At 39.1% G+C, this 25,712-nt stretch overlaps 1 protein-coding gene across 2 annotated transcripts in view; it reads right to left on the bottom strand.

Moving 5' to 3' along the window:
• Positions 1-25,712, bottom strand: part of LOC133579567 (uncharacterized) — a 78,449-nt gene that overhangs the window by 2,021 nt on the left and 50,716 nt on the right. For both annotated transcript variants that reach the window (XM_061934056.1, XM_061934057.1), the window contains exons 8-13: positions 25,480-25,518; positions 25,293-25,324; positions 21,451-21,535; positions 18,721-18,861; positions 15,437-15,520; positions 15,056-15,139 (exon numbers count right to left, since the gene is read on the bottom strand). In XM_061934056.1, coding sequence (XP_061790040.1) covers positions 15,062-15,139; positions 15,437-15,520; positions 18,721-18,861; positions 21,451-21,535; positions 25,293-25,324; positions 25,480-25,518 — 459 coding nt within the window. In that variant the 3' untranslated portion in view covers positions 15,056-15,061. The remainder of the gene's footprint in view (positions 1-15,055; positions 15,140-15,436; positions 15,521-18,720; positions 18,862-21,450; positions 21,536-25,292; positions 25,325-25,479; positions 25,519-25,712) is intronic.

The raw sequence follows: 25,712 nt of genomic DNA, 5'->3' as shown, positions 1-25,712 counted from the left end.
TTCACTACCTCTCCTGAAATATCCCAAACATGTTCTTTTTTAACAAGAACAGCTTTGAACTCATCCCAAAATGGATTTGCTTTCTCAGATTCCATCAAGTCTTCAAGTAGTAAACAGTGCGCTGAAAAGGAGATACAGCAGAATCATAATCTGGAAATAGGCAAGAAAAGGCATAGCCATTACAAAAGGATAGACACTGAAAATACTTGTAGTACACTGAATAATGGCTTTACAACTGCAGAGAATTTAACGCCAAACGTTACTGCAACTTGCTTTGCCAAACCAACTGTCATAGAACACGCCCCAAAGCTGAAAACCGACCAAGTATCAGAAAAAGAATCTATTTACTTACCAAAGGTCCCATCATTTCTGTGCACTGCACCAAAGAATCCGTGTCTCACCCCTATACAACAGATTTCTACACAAGGGTCTACAAGTTTGCACCGCCTTTTGCCAACCTATCACCCTCCTCACGTAGCGGCACGCAAGTCTTTATCATCACTGCTGGAGACTCAAATGTCTTTAGCCAACTCAAAATCCAAATCGCAATCAACATATTGTGGACTTATTCCTGTTCAGTATGCTGCCCATGGTGGAATCCGAACTCTAACATCATATCAAAGCCTTGTACCGTGCAGAACTGAACCGACCTCTTTGACAAAAACACGACATGCAGTAGATCTCTCAAAACAACTTAATGGACGTGATCAGGATCTGCATTCAACACAAAAAGATTCAGAACTTAAAACAGAATGGACCATCAACAATAACAAAGATGTATTTGAAAACAGTTGTGGAGTCATAACTCTTGAACCTGCGACATCTAATTTGGATATAACAGAACCAGAACTTCCCCTTGGCTTGGTACAGAAAAATATGTATCAACCCACAAGTGATGTATCTACACGTAAAGCTGCACACTCTGAGGCTTCAAAATTCATTCCTACAGCAGGTGAGGTATACACACAGACTGTGACAATGTTTCCCATAGAGCCAGCTATAAATACGACCCCGTGTCTAAACAAGAGCAATCGTTTCTACAATTCAAACCAAAAACCGACGATTCAAGATTTAAATAAAGAAATACGCTGTATTACAAATGTGTTAGAGGTAGACAATTGTGAGAGAAATGGGAAAACCCCTGCAAGTTTTATATCCAACAATAATTGTGAGGCAGAATCCAATGTCTTAACTGCAAGTACTGTAAAGAGTGTCAGGTCATCATCAGTCAACTATAATTTACCAAATGCCAAGCATTTTAGAGATCTAGCTGAACACAAGCTTGTTCCAGATCATCCCTCGACTATAACGGCAAACAAAGATGTGTTTCACAACCAAAGGGAAGACTTTAAACCCTCCCAAAGTAATAACAATACACAGATATTTCAAGAAAAAGCATACAGTGGCTGTTTATTTAAAACTGCACCTCAAAACCAAAAAATCACTACCACAAAATCAAGGTTACAAAATGAGTCTACAACTGCTCCTGCATGTTACAGACACCCCAAAATATGTGTTGTTTCCTTAGCTGAGAAAAGCAGCAACTCGTCTGAGACACACAATTCTAAACTCAATGAACCTGTAGGGGACAATATGTCTGTCTTCGGACAAGGTTTTGCTTTGAAAACTGCAGGTTGTCCTAGCACTGTAAATAATTTGACAAACAATAATTCCATGCTACAAACCACACTTCCTGGCATACCCATGATTATTAACAGATCAAAAACCAAATTCCCTTGGGAGAGAGACCAACAACCATATTTAGAACCTGTTATGCTTAACACAACTAGTGAAACTCAAGGAAGTTTTTCAGTAAACTCCAGCAAAGCCACAAGGGACAAACTAATGGCATCTCTAAAAATTCAAACTGTACTTGCTAAAAATACCATAGCTGTGAGCAAAGCAAATATTAAAAGCGAGGTGAACATTGCTAAAATGCATTACCAGCCAACCAATGATTTTGTCCTTTTGACTGATGAATTACCCAAAGAGTCTTTAACCATCATACCTGCTATGCCAAATATTTTAGACAGTGAAAGTCAACAAGGAAACACATCAGTTGCAGGATCACTGGCTTTTAACAAGACCGTAACAAACATGAGTTCTGCTCTAGAGTCAGGTGATCTAAATAAAAATTCGAAATATCAAACTGTTTCTGAAACTATGCAATCAAACCGTTTTGGTGGCAATCTCTCTTGTTGTACTGCCTCTGATCATTTTATATTTAGAAGCCAAGTGATGAGTGGTAAACCATCATTTAATACACCCCTCATCAAACCTGTGCCATCAAGTCCTACTATGAGGCATTTTACTCAAAAAAGTCCTAGTCTGAGAAGATTAGAATCTGCAGCTACGAATGATACAGAAGGTAATTCTGAGAAGGAACTTAATCTCAAATTATCAGAGGAATTGATACCTCGAAATACTGTGGGAAGAAATTTAAAGTCTCCAGATTGTACTACAGCAAACATATTGAGTAAATGTGTGGAAAATCAAATGGATGCACTGTCTAGTCAAAACCAGTTGTCTGCGGATAAGGTTCACACTTCTGTCCAATTAGAAGGCTTTCACACCAGAGTGGAACAAGCAAGTAAATCAATTGAAACTGACATTGATAATGTAAATATCAAAAACCTGCTACATACTGTTTTAAATGAAACAAATGGAACCATTAATCACCTGTTACTTAAAGTCACGCAATCTGATCATGCCCCACCTAGTCCAACAATACAAACACAATCTTTGATTGCCCCAGGAGCCCCCTTGTTACAAGAACCAAGAGTGTGTAGTATACCAATAGAAACTCTTGATTTAACTTTACACCAGTCACCTCATACTCCTTTGTACAAAACAACAGACAACAAACCCTCTTTCGTAAAAGCAAAAAATGATCAAATGTCTTCAAACACAGTTTCTAGTACTGATCAGCTCTCCCTTATAACCGATTCTCGACCCGAAAACATAAAAAAAAAGGATTCCTCACAATCTGAAGCAGATCTAAACGTTAAAACTAAAACTATCCCTCCCGTCTGTTATCCGATTAGTCAAAGCACACATAAGCGTGTAGAAAGAAGACCTTCTTCTGCCACTGTAGAAACAAAACTTTCTGTTGTAAGTTCCCACAATCAAGCTTTTTCTGTCAATAAAGTTCAGTCTTTGACAGAGAAACCAGGAGAGAACATTTCTCTTGCAATGCCAGCAACAGATACTGTCATGAAATCATCCAAAGTTAAAGTTGCTGTGATTGATTCTACCACTCCTGCCTCTCTGCCTCAGGCTTCAGTCTCAACTCCATCCCCAAACAGAGGAATGTCACCGCTATGTCAGCAAAACACTGGACTCAATCACAAGGGCGTTTTGAAGATCAAGGATATACCAGGAAAGACAGACGCCCCAGCCATCGAACCCTTCAAGAAGTCAGTGACATCAACTGCATCTTCAATTGCTGAGCAAAAGAGACCTAGGCCAGGAACATCTCCCGCACCTTCTGATCCCAAGGCAGTAGAGAAGTCAAAAGGTCTGAAGGGTAAGCTCAGCGGATGGACACGGCTTAAGAAACACTTGGTGGTTGAACCAGAAGAACCCTCGTTTCCAGAATCAATGGCCAATTCACAGGATGAAACCAGTGGCAAGCAAAACACACTTCATGATTCTCCGGATAAATCGCGAGCAGATGAATGTGATAATCAAGATTTAGAGAGGAACAAAGAAGATCCCAGGGCGCTAAAGATGTGGGATGCCCTCCTTTTTCAGATGTTCTCCACAAAAGAACGAATCATGCACCAGCTCAACGTCACAAAAAAGCTCAATATCACAAAAAAGCTCAATATCACAAAAAAAGATTCAGAAAAAGAGAAAGTCTCTCAAGAAATCCAACCAGAGGTTCCGTCCTTTGTCAATCGCCTACCAGTTTTGCTCTACAGCCCTCGATTTGATGCCAGGAAACTAAAAGAGGCAGTAGAGAAGCCATTATCGAAAATAGCAGCTGTTTTTGGAAGGGGATTGTTAAACCGAAAAACTCAGGAGGATGATCACAAAGACTTCAATAGAACAGCCAGAGGATTTGGCTCAAATAAAATTAAATAAAAGTAACTGGGCTTATGTGATTTGGGTTGATCAATTTGGAGACACAATATAAAATATAAAATGTGATGAAGGATAAGTATGATAATGAGGGAAATTTTCTTGACACACATTTGTTCAGTTTTGCAGTAGGCAAATATACAGTGGGTTACATAACGTAATGATGGGATGGCAGTTTTGTTTGAACAGAGACAGGCACTTAAAAAAAAACCAGCAAACAAATGTTATCAATGAAGTTGTATTTGATTGAGGGAAGTATTTGATGCCCTACCATGAATCAAAAATTCTGACCCTGATAGACCAATGGTGGCCATTAAAAGGGATGAAAAGGACACCCAACTGTGCGACATAGAAGAGGAAACTTACCAATTAAAAAAATATCACTGCATTGAGGAACCAATGACTGGTCCCATGTATTTTAAACCTCCTGGCCTCAACCTGAACACTAAAGATCAGATGCGTCCACCAGCGTGACGATGACCCAAAACATAAGGCCAAAGCAACAAATGAATGGCGAGAGAAGAAACATCAGACCTTAAACAAATACAAAATATGTGGAGGGAGTTGAAACCAAGTGGCAGCCTTTAACTGACTTGCCAACACGGGTTCCCCACCAAGTCATATTTTAGCTTTAAGATCAAATACTTATTTCTAGCAATCAAATACAACTTAATTTATCATTTTTATTTGATGTTTTTTTCGGTCTCTCTGTTGAAATGAACATACAATACAAATGAAATACTTTTCATGTCTTTGTAAGGGGTAAACACAAATGTTTGTGAAGAATCATCAGTAAAAACTAAGGTTAACAACAGTACTTTTGTTGTAAAAGTGGTTTTGAAGAAAAAAACTAACCTTTTCTGAGTACTAATCACCCTTGACCTTATCCAATGGTAGACCATTACAATGGCTACAGTGAATACACAGGACATCAAATACTAGGGCTGTATTGACATCTTTCAAATGTTCATAATTATTTTTTATGGATCTCATCAAAAGTGTGTTTTATTTCTGTTAAAAAACCATTTTAATTATGGAATTATGTCACTGCCATTAAGTTTTGTAATTAAAAATACATGTTGGCATTGTAGACAAAAATGTATTTATACTGAAACAAACTTTTCAGTGCCCCAACTTAGGAGTGTTTTGAGATAGCAGCTGTCTCTCAGCTAATTGTTATGCTGTAAGTTGCACACAAAAATTTGAGTTACAAGCCCCCCCACCACTAATTGGCGTCGTAGCGAATGACTGAATGAACCCCATGAGATCCGTCCAAAACATCTGGTCTTATTAGCTTAGTGGTTAGCATGTGGGCAGCGCAGTCAGGAGTTCTGGGTTCAAATGTTCCTAATGAGGACAAGCAGTATAGAAAATGGATGGAATGAAGAAAGTGAGTGTGAAGGAAAGTGCTGAGAAAAAGAAGTGGTTGATATTTATTGAATAAAGAAAGAAATATTCAAAAGCATGATGCAGAATAAATCAATAATGAGAGCCAAGAACGTTGACGGTGGACATTTTTTTATGAAAATATGGAGAAGCAGTTTCAGGAGATACCGTAAGTCTGCTCTACAAAGTAAATGCTTTATGTTATTATTACACTACTACATAAAACTACTGAGATTGTATTACATTCTGTTTTGTTATAGAAAATATATTTTACAAAGGTATTTTTTCAAAGCAATGTTACATGTTAGAATTGTGGGGGTTTTTTGGTGGTGGGGAGGGCCAGCTTTGATTAAACTGTTTTGAATTAATTTCAGTGGCCGACATTGATTGAGATACGAATATTTTGACCTCTGTCATAGACCTAAATAAGTTTAGTGTGGCTCAGATGGTAGATCAGCCAGCCAGAAAACTTGGGGTTCCTGGTACAAATCCAGCTTCCGCCAAACTAGTCAATGCCGTTGTGTCCTTGGACAAGACACCTTGCGCCCAGTGCCACTCACACTGGCTTAAATGAAGCTTAAAACCCAGATAATTGGTTTCACATCGTAACGCGCTTTGAGTTTCTAGAGAAAAAGAGATTTATTAATATACTTTACTTCACTTGTAAATTGAAAATATAATCCAGACACAACGATATTTTCCAACGTCAGTCTTCACATTTACCTTTAAAGTCAGGCTTGAGATTACATATTTCAAAAGAAAAAAATATAACAGGACTATTGTGGGCTAGTTATTGTTACCATTAGTGGTTTAACAGAACATATGTGTTTTTTAAATTCTATATTTTTTGCAGTCACTCATTAGATTGACATGCTTGTCAGTCTCAGTTGTCGATGTGGTTGCAAGCAGTCCCAATTAAGCAACTAACAATTTGCAGTCAAGTTGTTGTTGAATGAATGTTATTAGCTACAGTTTGCCAAATCGCTCTCATTAACTGACAACAAATATAACTAATGTGTTTTACCCGGGGCGTAGTTTACATGCTCAACGCCGCAAGAGGGCGGGATATAATGCTTACAACATGTTTGAAAGTTAGCACCCTCTCTGCAGCCACTTAGGGTTGCAAACAGCCCCTTCATTTTGTTTAGGCTTGCTGTTATTTAATATCCATGTTCTGTTTTTTCACATTCAATTGAATTGTTTTCACTTTCAACATGTGTTTTTGGTGTCAAAGCTTCAATGCATAGAGAAGAGCTGGTCTCTGCTATCCGCCGCTATTGTTCCGTCTGAAATGTTTACACCATGTGATATTTGCAAGTTTGGGAAGCTGTGAGCTAAATGCCTTGTAACTTGTTAAATACTGTAAAGTTTTTATTGCGCTATTTGGGTTGTTGGCTACACAACAAAGTTAGCATACCTGATAGCATATTGTCGCAAAACGCAAGCTTTGCTATTTGGTTTAAGGTATCATATATTGACCATGTTCACGTCATTGCTGTGAGCGAAAATGTTTCTTTTTCTAAAGCGCTAAAAGTCAAGATGATCCTGTTGTAGCAGAGCTGTGTGTCCCCACCATTGAGGCACACAAACACTCAGGTAAAATACTTGTGCAGGCCACAAAAACATAACTATTGTTTGTCAGGAATAGTGAGATAACCTAACATTGCACTCTTGTATCTGCTTTTGTGTTTTTCTGGACAGCATCTGAGAAGAAAGATAATCTCGGACGCCTTGCTGGACAGGAAGGAATTAACTAGACTGGACTGGCTTTTCTATTAGCACACCTTTTTTATGTTTGTATTGTATTATACACACATTAAACATTTCAACCAAATAGGAGCTATTGGCTATTCTTGCATGGCAGTCTGGCTTTAGTTAGAATAAACTCTTACATATTAAACATTATATTTGGCCTGTGGATGTTGTGGATCGGTGGAGGAAATACTTCGAAGACCTCCTCAATCCTCGTCCTTCCTATGAGGAAGCAGTGCCTGGGGAATCTGTGGTGGGCTCTCCTATTTCCGGGGCTGAGGTTGCAGAGGTAGTTAAATAGCTCCTCGGTGGCAAGACCCCAGTGGTGGATGAGGTCCGCCCGGAGTTCCTTAATGCTCTGAATGCTAGGTCTATTCAGGTGTACTGGAGAGGAGGCTACGCCGGATAGTCGAACCTCGGATTCAGGAAGAGCAGTGTAGTTTTCTTCCTGGTCGTGGACCAGGTCTTTGAGGGTGCATGGGAGTTTGCCCAACCAGTCTACATGTGCTTTGTGGACTTGGAGAAGGCATTCGACCGTGTCCCTCGGGAAGTCCTGTGGGGAGTGCTCAGAGAGTATGGGGTATCGGATTGTCTGACTGTGGCGATCCGCTCCCTGTATGATCAGTGTCAGAGATTGGTCCGCATTGCCGTTTTCAGTGAGGGTTGGATTCCGCCAGGGCTGCCCTTTGTCAGTGATTCTGTTCATAACTTTTAAGGACAGATTTTCTTGGCGCAGTCAGGGCCTTGAGGGATTCCGATTTAGTGGCTGCAGGATTAGGTCTCTGCTTTTTGCAGATGATGTCTTGTCTTCATCTGACCAGCATCTTCAGCTCTCACTGGATCAGTTCGCAGTCGAGTGTCAAGCGACTGGGATGAGAATCAGCACCTCTAAGTCAGAGTCCATGGTTCTTACCCGGAAAAGGGTGTAGTGCCATCTGCGGGTTGGGGAAAAGATCTTGCCCCAAGTGGAGGAGTTCAAGTACCTCATAGTCTTGTCCATGAGTGAGGGAAGAGTGGATCGTGAGATCGACAGGCGGATCAGTGCAGCGTCTGCGGTGATGCGGACCCTGTTCGTTGTGGTAAAGAAGGAGCATAGCCCGAAGGCAAAGCTCTCAATTTTACCGGTCGATCTACGTTCCCATCCTCACCTATGGTCATCAGCTTTGGGTTATGATCGAAAGGAAAAGATCACGTGAACAAGCGGCCGAAATGAGTTTCCTCCGTGGGGTGGCGGGGCTCTCCCTTAGAGATAGGGTGAGAAGCTCTGTCATCCGGGAGGAGCTCAAAGTAAAGCCGCTGCTCCTCCAAATCGAGAGGAGCCAGATGAGGTGGTTTGGGCGTCTGGTCAGTATGTCACCCGGACGCCTCCCTGGGGCGGTGTTTAGGGCACGTCCGACCGGTATGAGGCCACGGGGAAGACCCAGGACACGTTGGTAACTCTATGTCTCCCGGCTGGCCTGGAACGCCTCAAGAAGTCTGGGCTTCTCTGCTTAGGCTGCTGCCCCCGCGACCCGACCTCGGATAAGCGGAAGAAAATGGATGGATGAATGGATATTTACCGCATTTTTCGGACCATAGGGTGCACAAGATTATAAAGTGCACTGCCGATGAGCGGATCTATTTAGGTATATTTTTATATAAAAGGCGCAATGAAAAGGGTCATATTATGTATTTTCTTCTGCATTTAAAACACTTCCTTGTGGTCTTTATAACATGTCATGGTGGTTCCTTGGTCAAAATGTAGCAGACAGTCTTTTTTTTCTGACTGTCTCTTTAGGATGCGGCGTTTTGTGGCTCCACTTTGACGTCTTCTCCCCGTCATCTTTGTTGTACCGTTAGTTTTCATGCTTCCATAGAGTCTACTGACAGATATACGTTAGAACTGGACGTTACTTTATATTAGAAACGTAGTGACACTACACTATATGATAGTGACACTACACTATATGATAGTGACACTACACTATATGATAGTGACAGTACACTATAGGATAGTGACACTACACTATATGATAGTGACAGTACACTATAGGATAGTGACACTACACTATATGATAGTGACAGTACACTATAGGATAGTGACACTACACTATATGATAGTGACAGTACACTATAGGATAGTGACACTACACTATATGATAGTGACAGTACACTATAGGATAGTGACACTACACTATATGATAGTGACAGTACACTATAGGATAGTGACACTACACTATATGATAGTGACAGTACACTATAGGATAGTGACACTACACTATATGATAGTGACAGTACACTATAGGATAGTGACACTACACTATATGATAAGGGCACTACAGGGGTCTCCAACAGCTGGCTGGTGATACAGTAACATAGTGTCAAATAATATTTGCTTTAACTCTATTTTTTACCAGTGTTAAATTCTGACATTATGCTTCTATTTAATGACACATTTCCACAATACAGCATACACTGTGTGGCACTGTGTGCTTTGAAAACAAATAAATAATTGCCAGTCATAAGAATAGAAGACAAATAGGTCAAGGGGTAGTAGTAGTAATTTTCATATACTGATGAATGTTCGAGACCTGCCTTATCATAGAGCTGCACACTGAATTTATGCTGTTTTAAGATGAAAAGGAAAGAGTTATCAGATCATATAATCCACAAAGGTTGAATGCAAGCAACTCTGAAACATCTTCAACAAACAAGGAGAGTCCAGTTGCCTTCATTCAACCTTTGTGTGTCGTATAAAACTCATTTCATAGAAATAAAAAAGCAAATAAAATCATGTTGACCAGCCCTGCAAGGTGTCCATTGTTTTTAAGGAGTGGCCAATCCTATCTGCTGTTTAAGCTCAACAACACACCAGGCAACAGGAACATGTTAGCAGGCGCTAGCTTTCCTTTGTGTTTTAAGTTTTATGTGCTGCCCCAAGTGGAAGAGGGGTTAGTGCATGTGCCTCACAATACGAAGGTCCTGAGTTCAATCTCGGGCTCGGGATCTTTCTGTGTGGAGTTTGCATGTTCTCCCCGTGACTGAGTGGGTTCCCTCCGGGTACTCCGGCTTCCTCCCACCTCCAAAGACATGCACCTGGGGATAAGTTGATTGGCAACACTAAATGGTCCCTAGTGTGTGAATGTGAGTGTGAATGTTGTCTGTCTATCTGTGTTGGCCCTGCGATGAGGTAGCGACTTGTCCAGGGTGTACCCCGCCTTCCGCCCGAAAGCAGCTGAGATAGGCTACAGCACCCCCTGCGACCCCGAAAGGGACAAGCGGTAGTAAATGGATGGATGGATGGATCCTGCCCTTGAACTCAACGCTGCAAAATGTACATGCTTGTCCACTCGCATTAGCTTTGTGTGTTGTTAGCCAATGATAGCGCTTTGGATAGGTAACGTTAGCTATCATGGGATGTATATTCTATCATAAAAACAACATGACTGCACATTTTTTTGTTGCTTCTCTCGGACTGCTTGTGTTTATGTACACGTTCCCTGCGTGTACGTGTGGCGAGACAGCGGTGAGTCGACCGAGGAACAAATTCTATGCAATATATTTAGTAATTGTGAAAAATATCAACTTTAAAAAAAAAATACATCTGTTCACGTAATAGTACCTAACACAACCAAGCCGGAAGTGTTTCTTTGGTTGAAAATGTAACTTTGAGCATGTTGCAAACAGCCTTTGAGTCTCTCTCAATCATCTCTCCACCCCGATCTCTGTTTTTTGCTGCCATCACAGATTTAGCTTTAGCCTTGACAACTTTCTGCATAATTTGATTTTGTCACTCAAATCAAAACCCAAAATATATATACATATATATATATATATATATATATATATATATATATATATATATATATATGATGGCCTCACGTGCTATCAAGACATGATCTTGAGAAATTAATCCACACTTTTATCTCGACTCGTCTTGATTACTGTAATGCCCTGTATGTTGGCATTAGCCAGGCCTCCCTCGCCCGCCTGCAGCTCGTGCAGAACTCTGCTGCTCGTCTGCTAACACAGACCCGCAGACGTGAGCACATCACCCCTATTTTAGCGTCCCTTCACTGGCTCCCTGTGCGTTACCGAATACATTTTAAACTCCTTTTATTTGTTTTTAAATGTCTAAACAACCTCGCGCCAACCTATCTCTCCGACCTCCTTCAGCCTTACTGCCCCACCCGATCCTTAAGATCAGCCGATCAGCTGCTGTTGACGGTCCCTGACACAAGGCTGAAGCTTAGAGGTGACAGAGCTTTCGCCGTTGCTGCTCCCAAGCTCTGGAACGACCTACCCCTGAGTGTTAGACAAGCCTCCTCTCTTCCTGTTTTTAAATCTCTCTTAAAAACATACTTTTATTCCATGGCTTTTAACACTGAGTGATATCCATCCTGCAATGGCGCCCCATAATACACCTGCTGTGATCCTGTTTTTATGTTTTTATGTTTTTATTAATTCTATTTTAATTATTTATTTTTTATCGTGTTCTGTTTGTGTTGTGTTGTGTTTGCTCGGTACTCGTTTTATCTTTTAACCTGTTCATTGTACAGCACTTTGGCTACCCCTGTGGTAAATTTTAAATGTGCTCTATAAATAAAGTTGATTTGATTTGATTTGATCATGGAAAGAAAAAAAATGTAAAAAGAAAAACAATTAATTAAATTGTTATGTATCCAGTGATTATACTATAAAGTTATTTTCCATTTAACTTCACCAGTTTTAGATTATTTTTATTCAAAATCGCTGAATTTTCAGATTTGCCGTTCAAATACTGAGAAGAGACTTGCGGTGAGTCACCAGCCAGTTGAGCCTCGCCATGGATTGCGCAATGACTCGGCTAACTGCTGGCCTGCTGTGCAGTGAGACCGTATTGCTATATGAATTATATTATACATCTCCATAGTTTAGTTAGCTGAGGTATATAATGTACAGTGTATTTTGTCAACAACTGTATGTGCGTAACGTATTTCTTGTGCTGAGCAATCATAAAACTGCTGCGAAGACGCACTGGGTGAGGCTTGCAGTAATCCCGCCTCCTGGTGGTAGAGGGTGCTAGTGATCCCAGCGATCATTCTTGCGACTACTTGGCTGCAGAATAAGTGACAACAAGCAGCAACAGTTAGCGATCGTTTATTTTTTCCTCTCGCCTGAACTTTTAACATGGAGGATTACATATCTAAAATAAAACAGTTTTTGTTATGCCCGTTTGATTGTGGACTATTACTGACACCTTGTGGCGATGGGAAAATGCTGTGCGTCATCAGTTTGGGCACTTCCGGTTTACGATGTTAATTCAGTTCATGAGACAATAAGAAGTAGACAAGTTGTGTTACCTTTTACAAGCCTTGGAAAAGATAAGTCTGTAAGTAAACTGTTTAACTTGTTCATGTGGCTCAATATGAAGGTAGAAAGTGGCTAAATTTGATAGTAAGATGTGTATTGAAAAACCATTTTTGTGCACTAATTTAATGGATGTTTGAGGACTTAAAATGTTGTGTGTCATTGTATTAACATGCCGGCTGGAATAAACACACGCTGAGAAATAGCTCCGTGCCTGCCTATTTTATGGGTTATAGATAAACCTATGGATAACGGAGACATATATAATAGTCTCCTTTTCAGGTGAGAGAGGACGCTAAAGGCAGTGCCTTTAAGGCACGCCCCCAATATTGTTGTCCGGGTGGAAATCGGGAGGGTTGGCAAGTATGGTTGCGGTGCAAATATTCTCCTGAAATGTGTTTGTCATTGTTGTTTAGTGTGGTTTCACTACATGGCACAGGTTTATAACGGTGTTGCCGTTGTTTATACGGCCACCTTTAATGTATGGTTGTTGACTAAGTATGAACTTCATTCACTAGTATGTGAGTATATTCAAAATTAACATGATCATTAAAATTGGCTATGATCATACACAGTGACAGCTTTTCTTGACATGGTCAACTAAAGACCATTGTTAACCCATCCAACTTTTCAGTATATAAACATACTGTACCTCTTAATATACTATACATACACCAATGTAAGTCAACATTGTATGACAGACAGAGAGCAACTGGTGGAGCCTTTGCTTGAAATGAATTATGACGGTTTTAGTCTAGGCAGATTTAGATGGATGTTGTCAACAGTGCAAGCCAGAATGAGCCCCAGTGTGAGTGTGTGTGTGCGAGTGTTTCACCTGGTTGGACAATTTTTTTAATTTCACAAATGAATTGAAAATGACAACCAAGACCAGATGACATCAAGGAAAGTAAACAGTGAATGCTAACAAAGTGCTGTGATAAAATAATGAGGGTGAACACTGCTATGGAGGCGAATAGGTTTCACAATTTTGAATTTGCAATAAATTATTCAAACATTCTGTTATTACTGTCGTTAGTTTCAACTTTCCATGTTACACTCAGTGTTGGGACTAACTGTAACGCCGTTACTTTCGGCGGTAAATAGTAATCTAACGCGTAATTTTTTATATTCTGTAACTCAGTTACCGTTACTACATGATGCGTTGCTGCGTTATTTTACGTTATTTTTTATGTAGTATCGGCTAGGAACTGAGAAGATCTGAGTGTGTTTTATTGGAGCGCTGCGGAAGAGGCGACAAGGAAGAGGCGAGCCGCGCGCTATCTGGGTGTATGTGTGTGTGTGGGAGGGGGCGTGTCTGTGTTTACTAACAAGACATGGCGAAGCCCGAAGCCAAGTTTCTTAACATGGAGATATTCTCACTACTTTTCGAGCACAAAGAAAAGAACATTTTAGTTAAATGTAAGTTGTGTCTTGGATCAATGATCCTATCCTAGCAATTCAAATCTGCTGAAACAGCTACAAAAGCAACATGCTTTGACGAAGCTAGTAAAGAGAGACACACTTCACCTCCTAAGCAACAGCGGCTGGATTTTAACGAGGCACTGCACACTGAAAGGTACACGCACTCTGTCAATTCTCTTATATACTCTTTCATTATAGACTTCTAGAGTATTTGATTATCAAATCACTCTAAATGTATGGACTATAAAGTTCACAAACATAAAGAGGGATGCTAGTGGGCCAGGCCAATCTTTCCTTATCTCTAAACTAAAACTGGGGAAATGTGTAGTGTTCTGGGCTTCAGACATAATTTTATTTCACAATTCCTTGAGAGAAAAAAATGCCTGGTTAGGCTTTGTGTATGTAGTGTGTGCCTTCCTTGGTTTACAGCTATGTTGTTATTATGCTGTTTGTTATTAATGTATGTTATGTTGCAGCTATTTAAAATAGTTTTGTCAAACAAATTGGCCCTTTGAAACATATCTTTGTCTTTGTGTGTTGTATGTAGAGCACATTGCTTAGCAGAGTTGAGTGATGCAAATGCATGTCAAGTTGATCAAGAGATTGTATTATTCTCCAGTGCAATAACAGTACTGAAATGAAGGCTAAAAAGGCATTAAAGGGGGCCTTAAAAAATATATATATATAAGTAACTTTTTGGTGTAAGTAACTGAGTTAGTAACCGAGTTACTTTTGAAATAAAGTAACTAGCAACTGTAACTGGTTTTCAGTAACTAACCCAACACTGGTTACACTTTTACAATGGACTTGGAAAACACTGCCTATTAGACGACCAAGTATTAATTATATTTTACTGATTGCTAATCTTGGATACAATAGCTCAATAATACTGTAGTACCGTGACAAATACTGCTTTTGAACATTTGGCATGCACGCCGGCGGTTATTTGGAGTTAAAAAATTACAGACCAATGCCACCCTTTAATTAAAGTACTGTAGGCCTACATCATAACTTAAAATAAAGAAAATAATGTTTTTCCCCCCCCAAAAAATGATGCGTGATTGTTGCTTGGCAAAATGCTTACCTGACCTCAATTCTCGTCAGAAACCTTATCATACTTCCTGTGACCAGTCACCACACAAGTTTTCCGTTTTTCTGTTGAGCATTCCTATAACATGTTAAAAAGGAAGAAAAACAACTTTTAAAGATGAGTATAATCTTCATTCATACAGTCATTTTAGGGTTATGTCAGTATCAGCAAAACCAATGCCACTTCTAAAGTACACACATTTTCTGGATCTCATTTGTGAGGCCCAAGAATTCCATACCAACATACTTTTAGCATGAACTCAAATAGGGATATTGTGAATTAAAGAAGACATGGGATGCATTCATTTGATTTACCCAACTATTAAGTACTGAAAACAAATTCACCGCATCACATCACCACAGAAAAAACACCTGCCTTGTCATTCCTACTGGGAGATTCCACATCACCGAATCTCTCCCACATGTTTTTCTTGAGTAAAACACCACCAAGTTGTATCTCCTGCAAATACATTACATGTTTGCTGAATTCATTTTAGTTTTTGAAACGGCTTTCATTTCTGTCCCAAAAAGACTGGATTGTACAAAAAATAATCTAACACATTTTATAGAAAATAATTGTAATTTTAAATGCTGATAACAATGTCGAATACTAAGAAATTCAGAACAAAATGGCTAAATAGATATTTGACATCACTTTTACCTTTATTAAAGACTGTGATGGCGATGAGCTAAGGGAGAGGAGGGAAGAGCCACAAGGACGCCACCTTTGTAAATTGTGTTGTCTTTTTTCAATTCAATAGTGTTTCTCACCTTCTTTATGAAAGTGCTGGCAGCCACAACTTTTTTTGGTCCCATGGTGGCTTATTTTGCAGTTGTAAAAACAACCCCAAAAAAACCTCACACACTGAGTCACCGATGTGTGGGATTCTGTTTGATCACAGGATTCTACACAATGATAAGTGGGGAAAAGGACTATGCAAGGTCAAATTGGACAAAAATAAAGAAATTAATAAACTAAAATATTGACTTAAAAAATTACATTTAATTAATTCACCTTAAATAAAGTATTTCAATGTTTAATTTATGATTTAATTTCATATTTCATTATCAAATGATTTATTTCTTGATTTCATTCATTAATTCGCACTGTAATTATTTTATGATTTAATTAATTATTTTACAATTCAATTAAATAATTAATGATACATTAATAATTCCATCCATCCATTTTCTACCGCTTATTCCCTTCGGGGAGCCTATAATTATTTTATGATTTAAATAATATTTAATGATATATTCTTAATTTAAAGTTTTAAATAATTAGTTTTGATTGAATGATTTATTTATATATTTATTAAATGCGAAAAGCGGGGCTGTATGAAAACGGACTGTATACTAAAATCCCAAGTGGCTGGGGAAAGGGAAGTCTGCGCTTCCCTGCTTAGGCTGCTGCCCCCGCGACCCAACCTCGGATAAGCGGAAGAAGATGGATGGATGGATGGATGTCATTTAAATTCGCCAAGTATTGTGTTGCACACTACAAAGAAAAGCAGACCACACACATGCAGACATGCAAGAACAGAACCAGTATCATCTGGAAGTTTTTGTGACTAATGATTGAGACGGAAACGTCCCTAACTTGATGACGTCACCAGGGAGGATGATTGTATGAATGGGTGAAAAAGAAGCAAAGCTATAAATACTTTACAATGTACAATCCAGTTTGGTAGAGTACAGCGTGCATGGCATGCATGCTAAAACTGTGATGTGATTGGAGCTGTACAATTCAAGACTAAATCCAAGGGTTTGTGTAATTTAGATTCAGTGTGGGAGAAAAACAACAAACTCACTGCTGGTTTGGCAAGTGAGCTGCTTCCACTTAATGTGCATCCGCAAAGTATTCACAGCGTTTTACTTTTTCCACAATTTGTTACGTTACAGCCCTTTTCCAAAATGGAATAAATTCATTTTTGTCCTCAATATTTTACAGACAATACCTCATAATATCAATGTGAATGGTTGTTTTCTTTCATTATGCAAATGTGTTCAAACTAAAAAACCACAATGCCACAAGCTTGGCACACCAATCTTTGGGCAGTATCGCCCATTCCTCTTTGCTGCACCTCTCAAACCCCATCAGGTTGGATGGGAAGCGTTGGTTTTAATCCAGGATGTCTCTGTACATTGCTGCATTCATTTTAGTCTAGTCAGGGAGATGACCAAGTATTCCATGGTCAGTTTGTCAGAGCTACAGTATTCCTCTGTGGAGAGGGGAGAACCTTCCAGAAGGACAATCCACTAATCAAACCTGACGGAATCCATTTCTTAGTAAAAAGTTTGCCAAACATGCACCTGAAGTACTCTCACACCATGAGGAACAAATTCTCTGGTCTGATGGGACAAATATTGATCTCTTTGACGTGAATCCCAGGCATCATGTTTGGAGGATACCAGACACCACTTATCACCAGGCCAATACCATCCCTACAGTGAAGCATGGCGGTGGCAGCATCATGCTGTGGGGATGTTTTTCAGAGGCGGGAACTGGGAGACTAGTCAGAATAGAGGGAAAGATGAATGCAGCAATGTACAGAGACATCCTGGATGAAAACCAATGCTTCTCATCCAACCTGATGGATCTTGAGAGGTGCTGCAAAGAGGAATGGGCGAAACTGCAACAATTCCAATTGGAATTGTGTATTCAAAAAGACTTGAGGCTGCAATTGCTGCCAAAGGTGCATCAACAAAGTACTGAGCAAATGCTGTACATACTTATGTACATGTGATTTGTTTAGTTTTAATACATTTGCAAATCAAAAACAGCTTTTCACATTGTTCTTATGGGGTATTATCTATAGAATTTTGAGGGCAAATGATTGTATTCCATTTTGGAATAGGGCTGTAACAACAACATTTGGAAGAAGTGAGGCGCTGTGGATTATTTCTGTATGCACTGTAAGTAAACGTAAATAGTATGTTGCATTAAAACTACTCTGACAAGTACAATTTAGCCAAAAAGTTACATGTAACAGAATAAAATGTAGCACATTACAACTAACCTCTGAATAAAGATGACAACTTAATTCAAAAATATTAATTCTGTAACTGTGACGCTTATTGGACTGTTTATTAAATCAATTCATTAATTAATAAATTAAAGTACTAATTTGTATTTTAGTTAATTAGCAAACAAGCTAGAAGAGTCAGAGACCACATCCTGCAGATGTCTGGCAAGCCTCTGCTTTAAATGCTCCTGCGTCACTGATGTACTGCCATGAAAAGCAAGGTCTGCTATGCAAATTGAGCAAGTTATTTGTGTATTTTACACGTTTAGTATTCATTTGCAGTGTTTTTTGTTTTGTTTTTGACGTGCATGTTCATTTCTGTCCGGAAAAACACGAGCGGAGACTATTATCGACAAAACAAATCTTATTTTTGATTCTGTTGACAATGTCAATGAATTGTTGCACTCATATTATATTAACTACTTTACATGGTATACAAGTGTCATTTTTTCAGTCTGGTCCTGTGAAAAGATATCATAAAATGTTTGCAGAAATATGAGGAGTTTACTCACTTTTGTGAGGTACTGTAAGTCCATCATATTAGAATACTTAAGTTTTAAACTTGAGGAAGTCAAGAATATGTGTTAAGAGTGTATAGCTTGTAGGACATTATGAGATGATTTCTCTAATGGACCTTTGATGGTGTGTTTGTGAGGGCATTTTGCTTCCAGGCCTCCCCAGCCTCAAACATATTCTTTGTGTGGGCGACAGGCAAAGCGGGACTTGTCAGATCCACTGGGACTTGAGGGGCTGATCTGCCTTCTTTTGAGGAAATCTGTGAAGAATCATACTGATGTTGGGAAATTTCACCATGAAACATTAAGAATACAACACCTGGAAAAAAATGGTAGGAGGATGTTCAGTCAGTTGTTTAATTTTGTAGAACAAAAGCTGATAACAGAAACTAACAGAACTACAGTATAGTCATTTCAAATTACAACGTTGTGGCTTTAAGTAACATGAAAAAAAATCAAGAATATAAATTGTGATAGTAACAGTTACATTTTTAGATCAAACAGTTATGGAATCACTCAATTCTGAGGATAACGTATATGGAATCACCCTGTAAATGATCATTTCCAAAACTAACACCTGCAATAGATTACATCTGTTCATCAGTTTGCAATATAGAACGGAGTGTTCACACCTTGGAGAGCTGTTGCACCTTGTGGATTGACATGAATCATGGCTCCAACACAAGATATGTGAATAGAAACTGATGAGAGTGCAGTGTTGCAAAAAAAAATGTTGATTGTTTTACAGTCAGCTGTGTCTAAAATCTGGACCAAGATACAAACAACATGGGAAGGTTGTAAAAGACAAGTATCCTGGTAGACCAAGGAAAACAAAGCGTCAAGGCAGAAAACTTAAAGGCCTACTGAAACCCACTACTACCGACCACGCAGTTTGATAGTTTATATATCAATGATGAAATCTTAACATTGCAACACATGCCAATACGGCCGGGTTAGTTTACTAAAGTGCAATTTTAAATTTCGCGCGACATATCTTGCTGAAAACGTCTCGGTATGATGACATCAGCGCGTGACGTCGCGGATTGTGGAGGACATTTTGGGACAGCATGGTGGCCAGCTATTAAGTCGTCTGTTTCATCGCAAAATTCCACAGTATTCTGGACATCTGTGTTGGTGAATCTTTTGCAATTTGTTCAATGAACAATGGAGACAGCAAAGAAGAACGCTGTAGGAGGGAAGCGGTGTATTGCGGCCGACTTTAGCAACACAAACACGGCCGGTGTTTCATTGTTTATATTCCCGAAAGATGACAGTCAATCTTTACCATTGGCCTGTGGAGAACTGGGACAACAGAGACTCTTACCAGGAGGACTTTGAGTTAGATACACAGACACGGTACCGTGAGTACGCTTCCAAACATTTGATCGCTTGCCCGTACGTGCGTGCCGCTATGTGCATGTCACGTAAATAATTCAATGTATACACCCTGATGATTATCTTGTGTGATGACTGTATTATGATGATAGTATATATGATAGTATATATCTGTATCATGAATCAATTTAAGTGGACCCCGACTTAAACAAGTTGAAAAACTTATTTGGGTGTTACCATTTAGTTGTCAATTGTACGGAATATGTACTTCATTGTGCAACCTACTAATAAAAGTCTCAAAAAGTCTCACGTACGTAACTTTGGGGATTTTGGGGAAATATATGTGCCGTATGAACTTTGGGGAGGTGAACGGTACTTTGGGCTGTGGGATTGAGTGTTACAAGGGGCTAAGGAAAATAAATCATGGACTATGGATGACTTGATTAAAGTCATATTCAGTGAATCTGCATCGGGCATGGTGATTATGCTGGTTCTTTTGTTTGGTGCCGTTCCTATAAGATCTATGAAGACGACTGCCAGAAAAGAACATGCAAATGTCCACAGTTATTGATGATATGGAGCTGCATGGCAGGTAATGGCACTGAGGAGATGGCTGCCATTACATCTTCAATAAAAGCACAAGTTGACATTTTGGACACTTTTCTTATTCCATCAATCAAATTGATGTTTGGGGATGATGACAATTTTCCAAATAATAACACATCTTGCCATAGAACAGTCTTTCTCAAATAGTGATACCAGGGAGCATGATTTCTATTTGCCATATTAAAATATGACCAAGCGTTTGTAGCACAAGGCTACAATGTGACTATGGTGGTAGATGAGGAAAGACTGGTGTGTGGTTTTCTTCAAAGTTAATGCCATTCAGCAAAAACTTTAAAAACTTTTCTTGAAGAAAGATACATAAGGTCAATGTCATTGTCTGAAAACAGTTTGGCTCTCAAACCAATTGACAAGCTGTGGTGAAAATGAAAGAAAATGGTCCATGACAAAACTCCAACATGCAAAGCTGATCCGACAACAGCAATCAGAGAAAGTTGAATCAAGATTGATGACGAGTACTGTTTGTCCATGAAATGTACAAACGACTGTTTATGCCTAGAAGACTGCAAGCCGTTATCAAAGCCAGAGGTGGTGCAACAAAGTACTAGTGTTGTGTTGTAGTTTTTTCATTTTTTATTCTTTCATGATTTCTTAGTTTATTTTCCTCAGAATTTACTGATTCCATGTTTTTTTTAAACTCTGCTTGATCTAAAAATGAAACTGTTACTGACTACCACAATTTATTGTCTTGATTGTTAGCGTTTCTTAAACCAAGAAAATTGACATTTGAAATGACTATAGTTTTGTGTCATTTCTGTTATTTGCTTTTTTGTCCTAACAACTAAATGAACATCTTCCAAGACTGGTGGTTCCTTAATCTTTTGCCAGGTTTTGTAGTAACATGGACTGTAGATCAACTGATTAAAAGGTTGTATCCGAGAGAGTTTTACCTCAAGAGCATGTGTATACTGTTGCAGTTTTTTGTCAATCTTTGACACACAAACAGGTTGTGACATCTTCTTTGGGATGTTGGCGCTTGCAAAATAAACAAAAAACAAAAAGTGTCTTTCAGGTCAGACAATGTACTGTACATACCATAATGATACTACTGGCAATATGGAGCATGCTTTCAATGAATTATAAAGAAGCTTTTTGTACTGCTAACTGAAGCATCTTGTATGTTAAAGGGGTCATACCATGACTTTTTTCTATAATTAAAACACCTCCTTGTGGTCTACATAATATGTAATGGTGGTTCTTTAGTGAAAAATGTGCACAGATTTTGTTTTACAGACCTATTTGCAAGTCCCTTTTTTGCTTCCATACAAAACAGTTAGTTTTGAAAGGCGACATTTTTAGATGCAAATAAACCTCTACTCACCACGCCTGTTATGCCGATTCGCCGTTGTCAATCTCCGTCAGCTTTTTTTTTTTTTAGCTTTCTTGCCTTCATTGTGCACTATGGACATTGGTAACTACCACCAGACATCTTTTTTGAGTGACTTTACACTACTATACAACATCCCAGATCAGTGGCTCACCGTGGTTGGTTGACGGCACTAAGGAAGGAGGCGATGGAGGCGATGCAAGCGGACAAAAACGAGGAAGGAAACACGGCTACGTACAGTTCTGGAACTATACAAGCTGGCTAAGGTTACATGATGTATACATGTGTATATTGACAATAGAAGGCTTTTGTATTCTATATCATTGTAAATAACTTTTCTGCACGGCTTCTTTGAGTTGTAAACAACAGAGACTCCAGGCTTTAAATTAAGCTACGAGCTACATTGCGAACGTGATAATGGATTATTTAACTTACTCGTCCATTGCTGAACAGAGTAGGCACTGATCCAATTCAAAGTAGTTTTTAGGAAAATAATGTATTATTTTGCCGGAGGACGATGACGATATTGTCTTACATTAAAAGGCTAAGCTAGCTACACAACAACTTATGCTAACATTGCTATCGTGTCATTCACACATTTCTAACCTACTGTTATTACTTACCATTTCATTTTTTTCTTCATTGCTATAGATAGTAGTCACCGCGCCCGCCATTAAAAGTAGTTTTTGAGAAAATCCATCTTTTTGTGGGTGGAGCAGGACTCTTAGCACACACTCAAAGCGACTTCTTCACAGTTTCAAGGCACATTGCCGTGAAACAAATAGGTTAGGCAGGCACTTCTTACTTCTTCAGATGAGACTGGAGAGTTGAATAATGTCCTGCGTTGGGTAACACAACCACTAACAGCATTTGAGTTGAATTTTGGGCATTTTGTCATCTCAATTACAGTTGCGCGCACAAACTAAAAATGGTGGACGTGCCCAGGGCAGTCTGGGTAGATTTATACCATATATGGATAATCTGCTGACGATGCTCCCAATTAGTGATGTAGCCAATTGTACACATTCCAAACGGACTGTTTGGGGGAAGCAGATACGAAGGCAAGATTGTTTAAAAATATCTTCCCAAACCCTCCACGCTTTTTCAATTTTCGGGACTTATGCAGATCCCAAATGCACAACAGCAGGTACCAATAGGTAAGAAAAGTTGGTTTTGCATGATAGGGCCCCTTTAAGTCATGAAGATGAGTCAGAGGTGAAAGGTCACGGAGATTTAAGGAGCACAAAATCAAAAAATAGACAAACCCATTTTCAATGGACGTGTTACCAGACATAATGGAGAAAACTCTGAAAACCGGGATTTCCTTTACCCTCTTCTCACACAGCCAAAACAAAAACACCTGACCAAAAAAACATTTAAACCAGAGAGAATCCGCAGAAGTGTGTGAACAAAACGAGATATTGAAGGGGCCCTATGATGATTTTCCTCTTTTCAGATTTATAAATGTTGTTAGAATGCTGGATACAATATCAAAGCATCAAATCATAAAGTTCATGCATTTTGGCGTGAGCATGCACACAGTTTTGGATGCCTCTGTTCTCCGGGTTTTGTTGTATTATTTTCCACAGTGGGGAATCAATGATGTCACACATTGACAGACGTACTTATGTGGGCATTCTTAGACATATTGTGTCAGAAAGACTCGTCCTTCTCTGCTGATTCCACAAAGTTGAGACTGTTGTCGCTGGAGCGCCTGTATATTCCTTCTCCATTGTATGCACTCCCACCTGAAATAAATACTATACAATATATTCTTCTGTCTTTATTTGTCCACAGCAAAATTGGATTAGTGCCTGAGCTTGGACGGTAAAAAGGCAGCGACAAATTGAGGAAACTTCAAGAAAAAGCTTAGGTACAGTCTTATTTTCATATATTGGTGGCATTAGCGCAATTACACCGATGCGCGACATGCAGTGACATAAATGGTGCTAAAAGCCGTTTTTTTATGCAGCTCTGGAGCAGTGTTATTTCATTGACTAATCATTTTCATCTTACTTATTGTCAACAACCTATTTTCCCTTGACATAAAGAAATCTGATAAGGAATCAAAACAAAATGAACACTGACTAAGACGATAATCAAATTAAGTGACATTTTCGTCGACTAACAAAAACGAGATGCAAATGTTCACAGTCACTAAATTCTATCATATTTCATTTCATCTTGTAGAAGGGTGGGGCACGTTTCCATACACAGCTCTTTAACAGTGCACATACTGTATGAAAGAGGGGCCGGGAGTTAGTTACGAAGGAGAGACAATCAAATTATTTTCCTTAAAAGAGATGAGGAAGTTGGATTTCTCGCCGTGAACACAATAATGCGTAGATTTAACATGTTCCACATTGTAATATGTGTACACCTGGGAAAAAGTGAGGAGGCCACATTTGATTTTTGACGCTATAGTTAAGTTAAAGTGAAAGTACCAATGATTGTCACACACACTCTAGGTGTGGTGAAATTTGTCCTCTGCATTTGACCCATCCCCTTGATCACCCCCTGGGAGGTGAGGGGAGCAGTGAGCAGCAGCGGTGCCGTGCCTGGGAATCATTTTTGGTGATTTAACCCCCAATTCCAACCCTTATATAATGCCATCAGCAGGCGAGTCATCGTAACATTTTTCTTTTAACATCACATTTTAAGGGGCTCTTCCTCTTTTTTAGACCTATCCGATGATATAACATGGGTGAGGGTTCTTTGCATGGCATGGCTTTAAGGGTGGGTTCCTAATCAAGTGACTCGTTTGCTACTTTGTTTAAAGCGACGCTGTAACGGTTTCACAGAATTTTGCCAAATATAATCAAAACCCCCACTCCTACCTTATCAACGCTACTCATGTGGGGGTTCCTAATCAAGTGATCATTTTCATCTTTGGGAACAAATACATTTTTGAAACCCTAAGGCGACGGTAAACTGTATCCTGTAATATTACTGTGGTTATGTTCATTGAACAGGGTTTGCCAACTTTCCCCAGAAAACAAAACAATGCAATATATTCATCAAGCAGATCTTCACTCAAACAATGTGCTCATTTTCTTCATGCTATTTTCAGGTTATTTGTTATTAAATAAAGTGACAATGTCGGAATTGAACAGTCAAACAGTACATTTAATGTAAAAACTCCGAAATTTTAAGCAAATATTCTTTGACCCTCTGGTAAGCTACTCTAAATCAGGTGGTGAGCTACTTGTAACTATCAAGATACCGTATTTTTCGGACTATAAGTCACAGTTTTTTTCATTGTTTGGCCGGGCTCCAGTGCGACTTATATATGTTTTTTTTCCTTCTTTATTATGCATTTTCGGCAGGTGCGACTTATACTCCGAAAAATACGGTACCTGTTGGAGACCCCTGTCATAGATAGCATGGCTATTACACACCACATACCTCTTTCTCAGAGATTCTGTTCGCTCTGTGATCTTAATAAAAAAGAAAAGTGACAATCAATCAAATACACTTTATTTTACATTTATACAACATATTTCTATCTCAACAACAAGGCTATACAATTCTACAATATGTACTAAAACAAGTACTAAACGTCAGTAAATGAGAACATCTGATCCTAACTTACCACACATCCATCTGTTGGAGCTCTGCTTGCCACCTCCTCCTGTAAAGAGAAAAAGTGAAGTGATGTGTAGCAGCAGAGAATACAAATTCTATCCAGACTACAAAATCTGGCATGACACCTGCACACCACAGGTAATTTATGTATAGTCAATAAAATATTGTTTGTGTTGAGTTAAATGCATAAAGTATAATAAACAAATGTTTGCATGAGGCAAACAAACTGTCCAGTTACAG

The sequence above is a fragment of the Nerophis lumbriciformis genome, linkage group LG15 (genome assembly GCF_033978685.3).
Source record: "Nerophis lumbriciformis linkage group LG15, RoL_Nlum_v2.1, whole genome shotgun sequence".
NCBI classification, from domain to species: domain Eukaryota; kingdom Metazoa; phylum Chordata; class Actinopteri; order Syngnathiformes; family Syngnathidae; genus Nerophis; species Nerophis lumbriciformis.
This window is presented reverse-complemented; position numbering and strand designations above follow the sequence as displayed.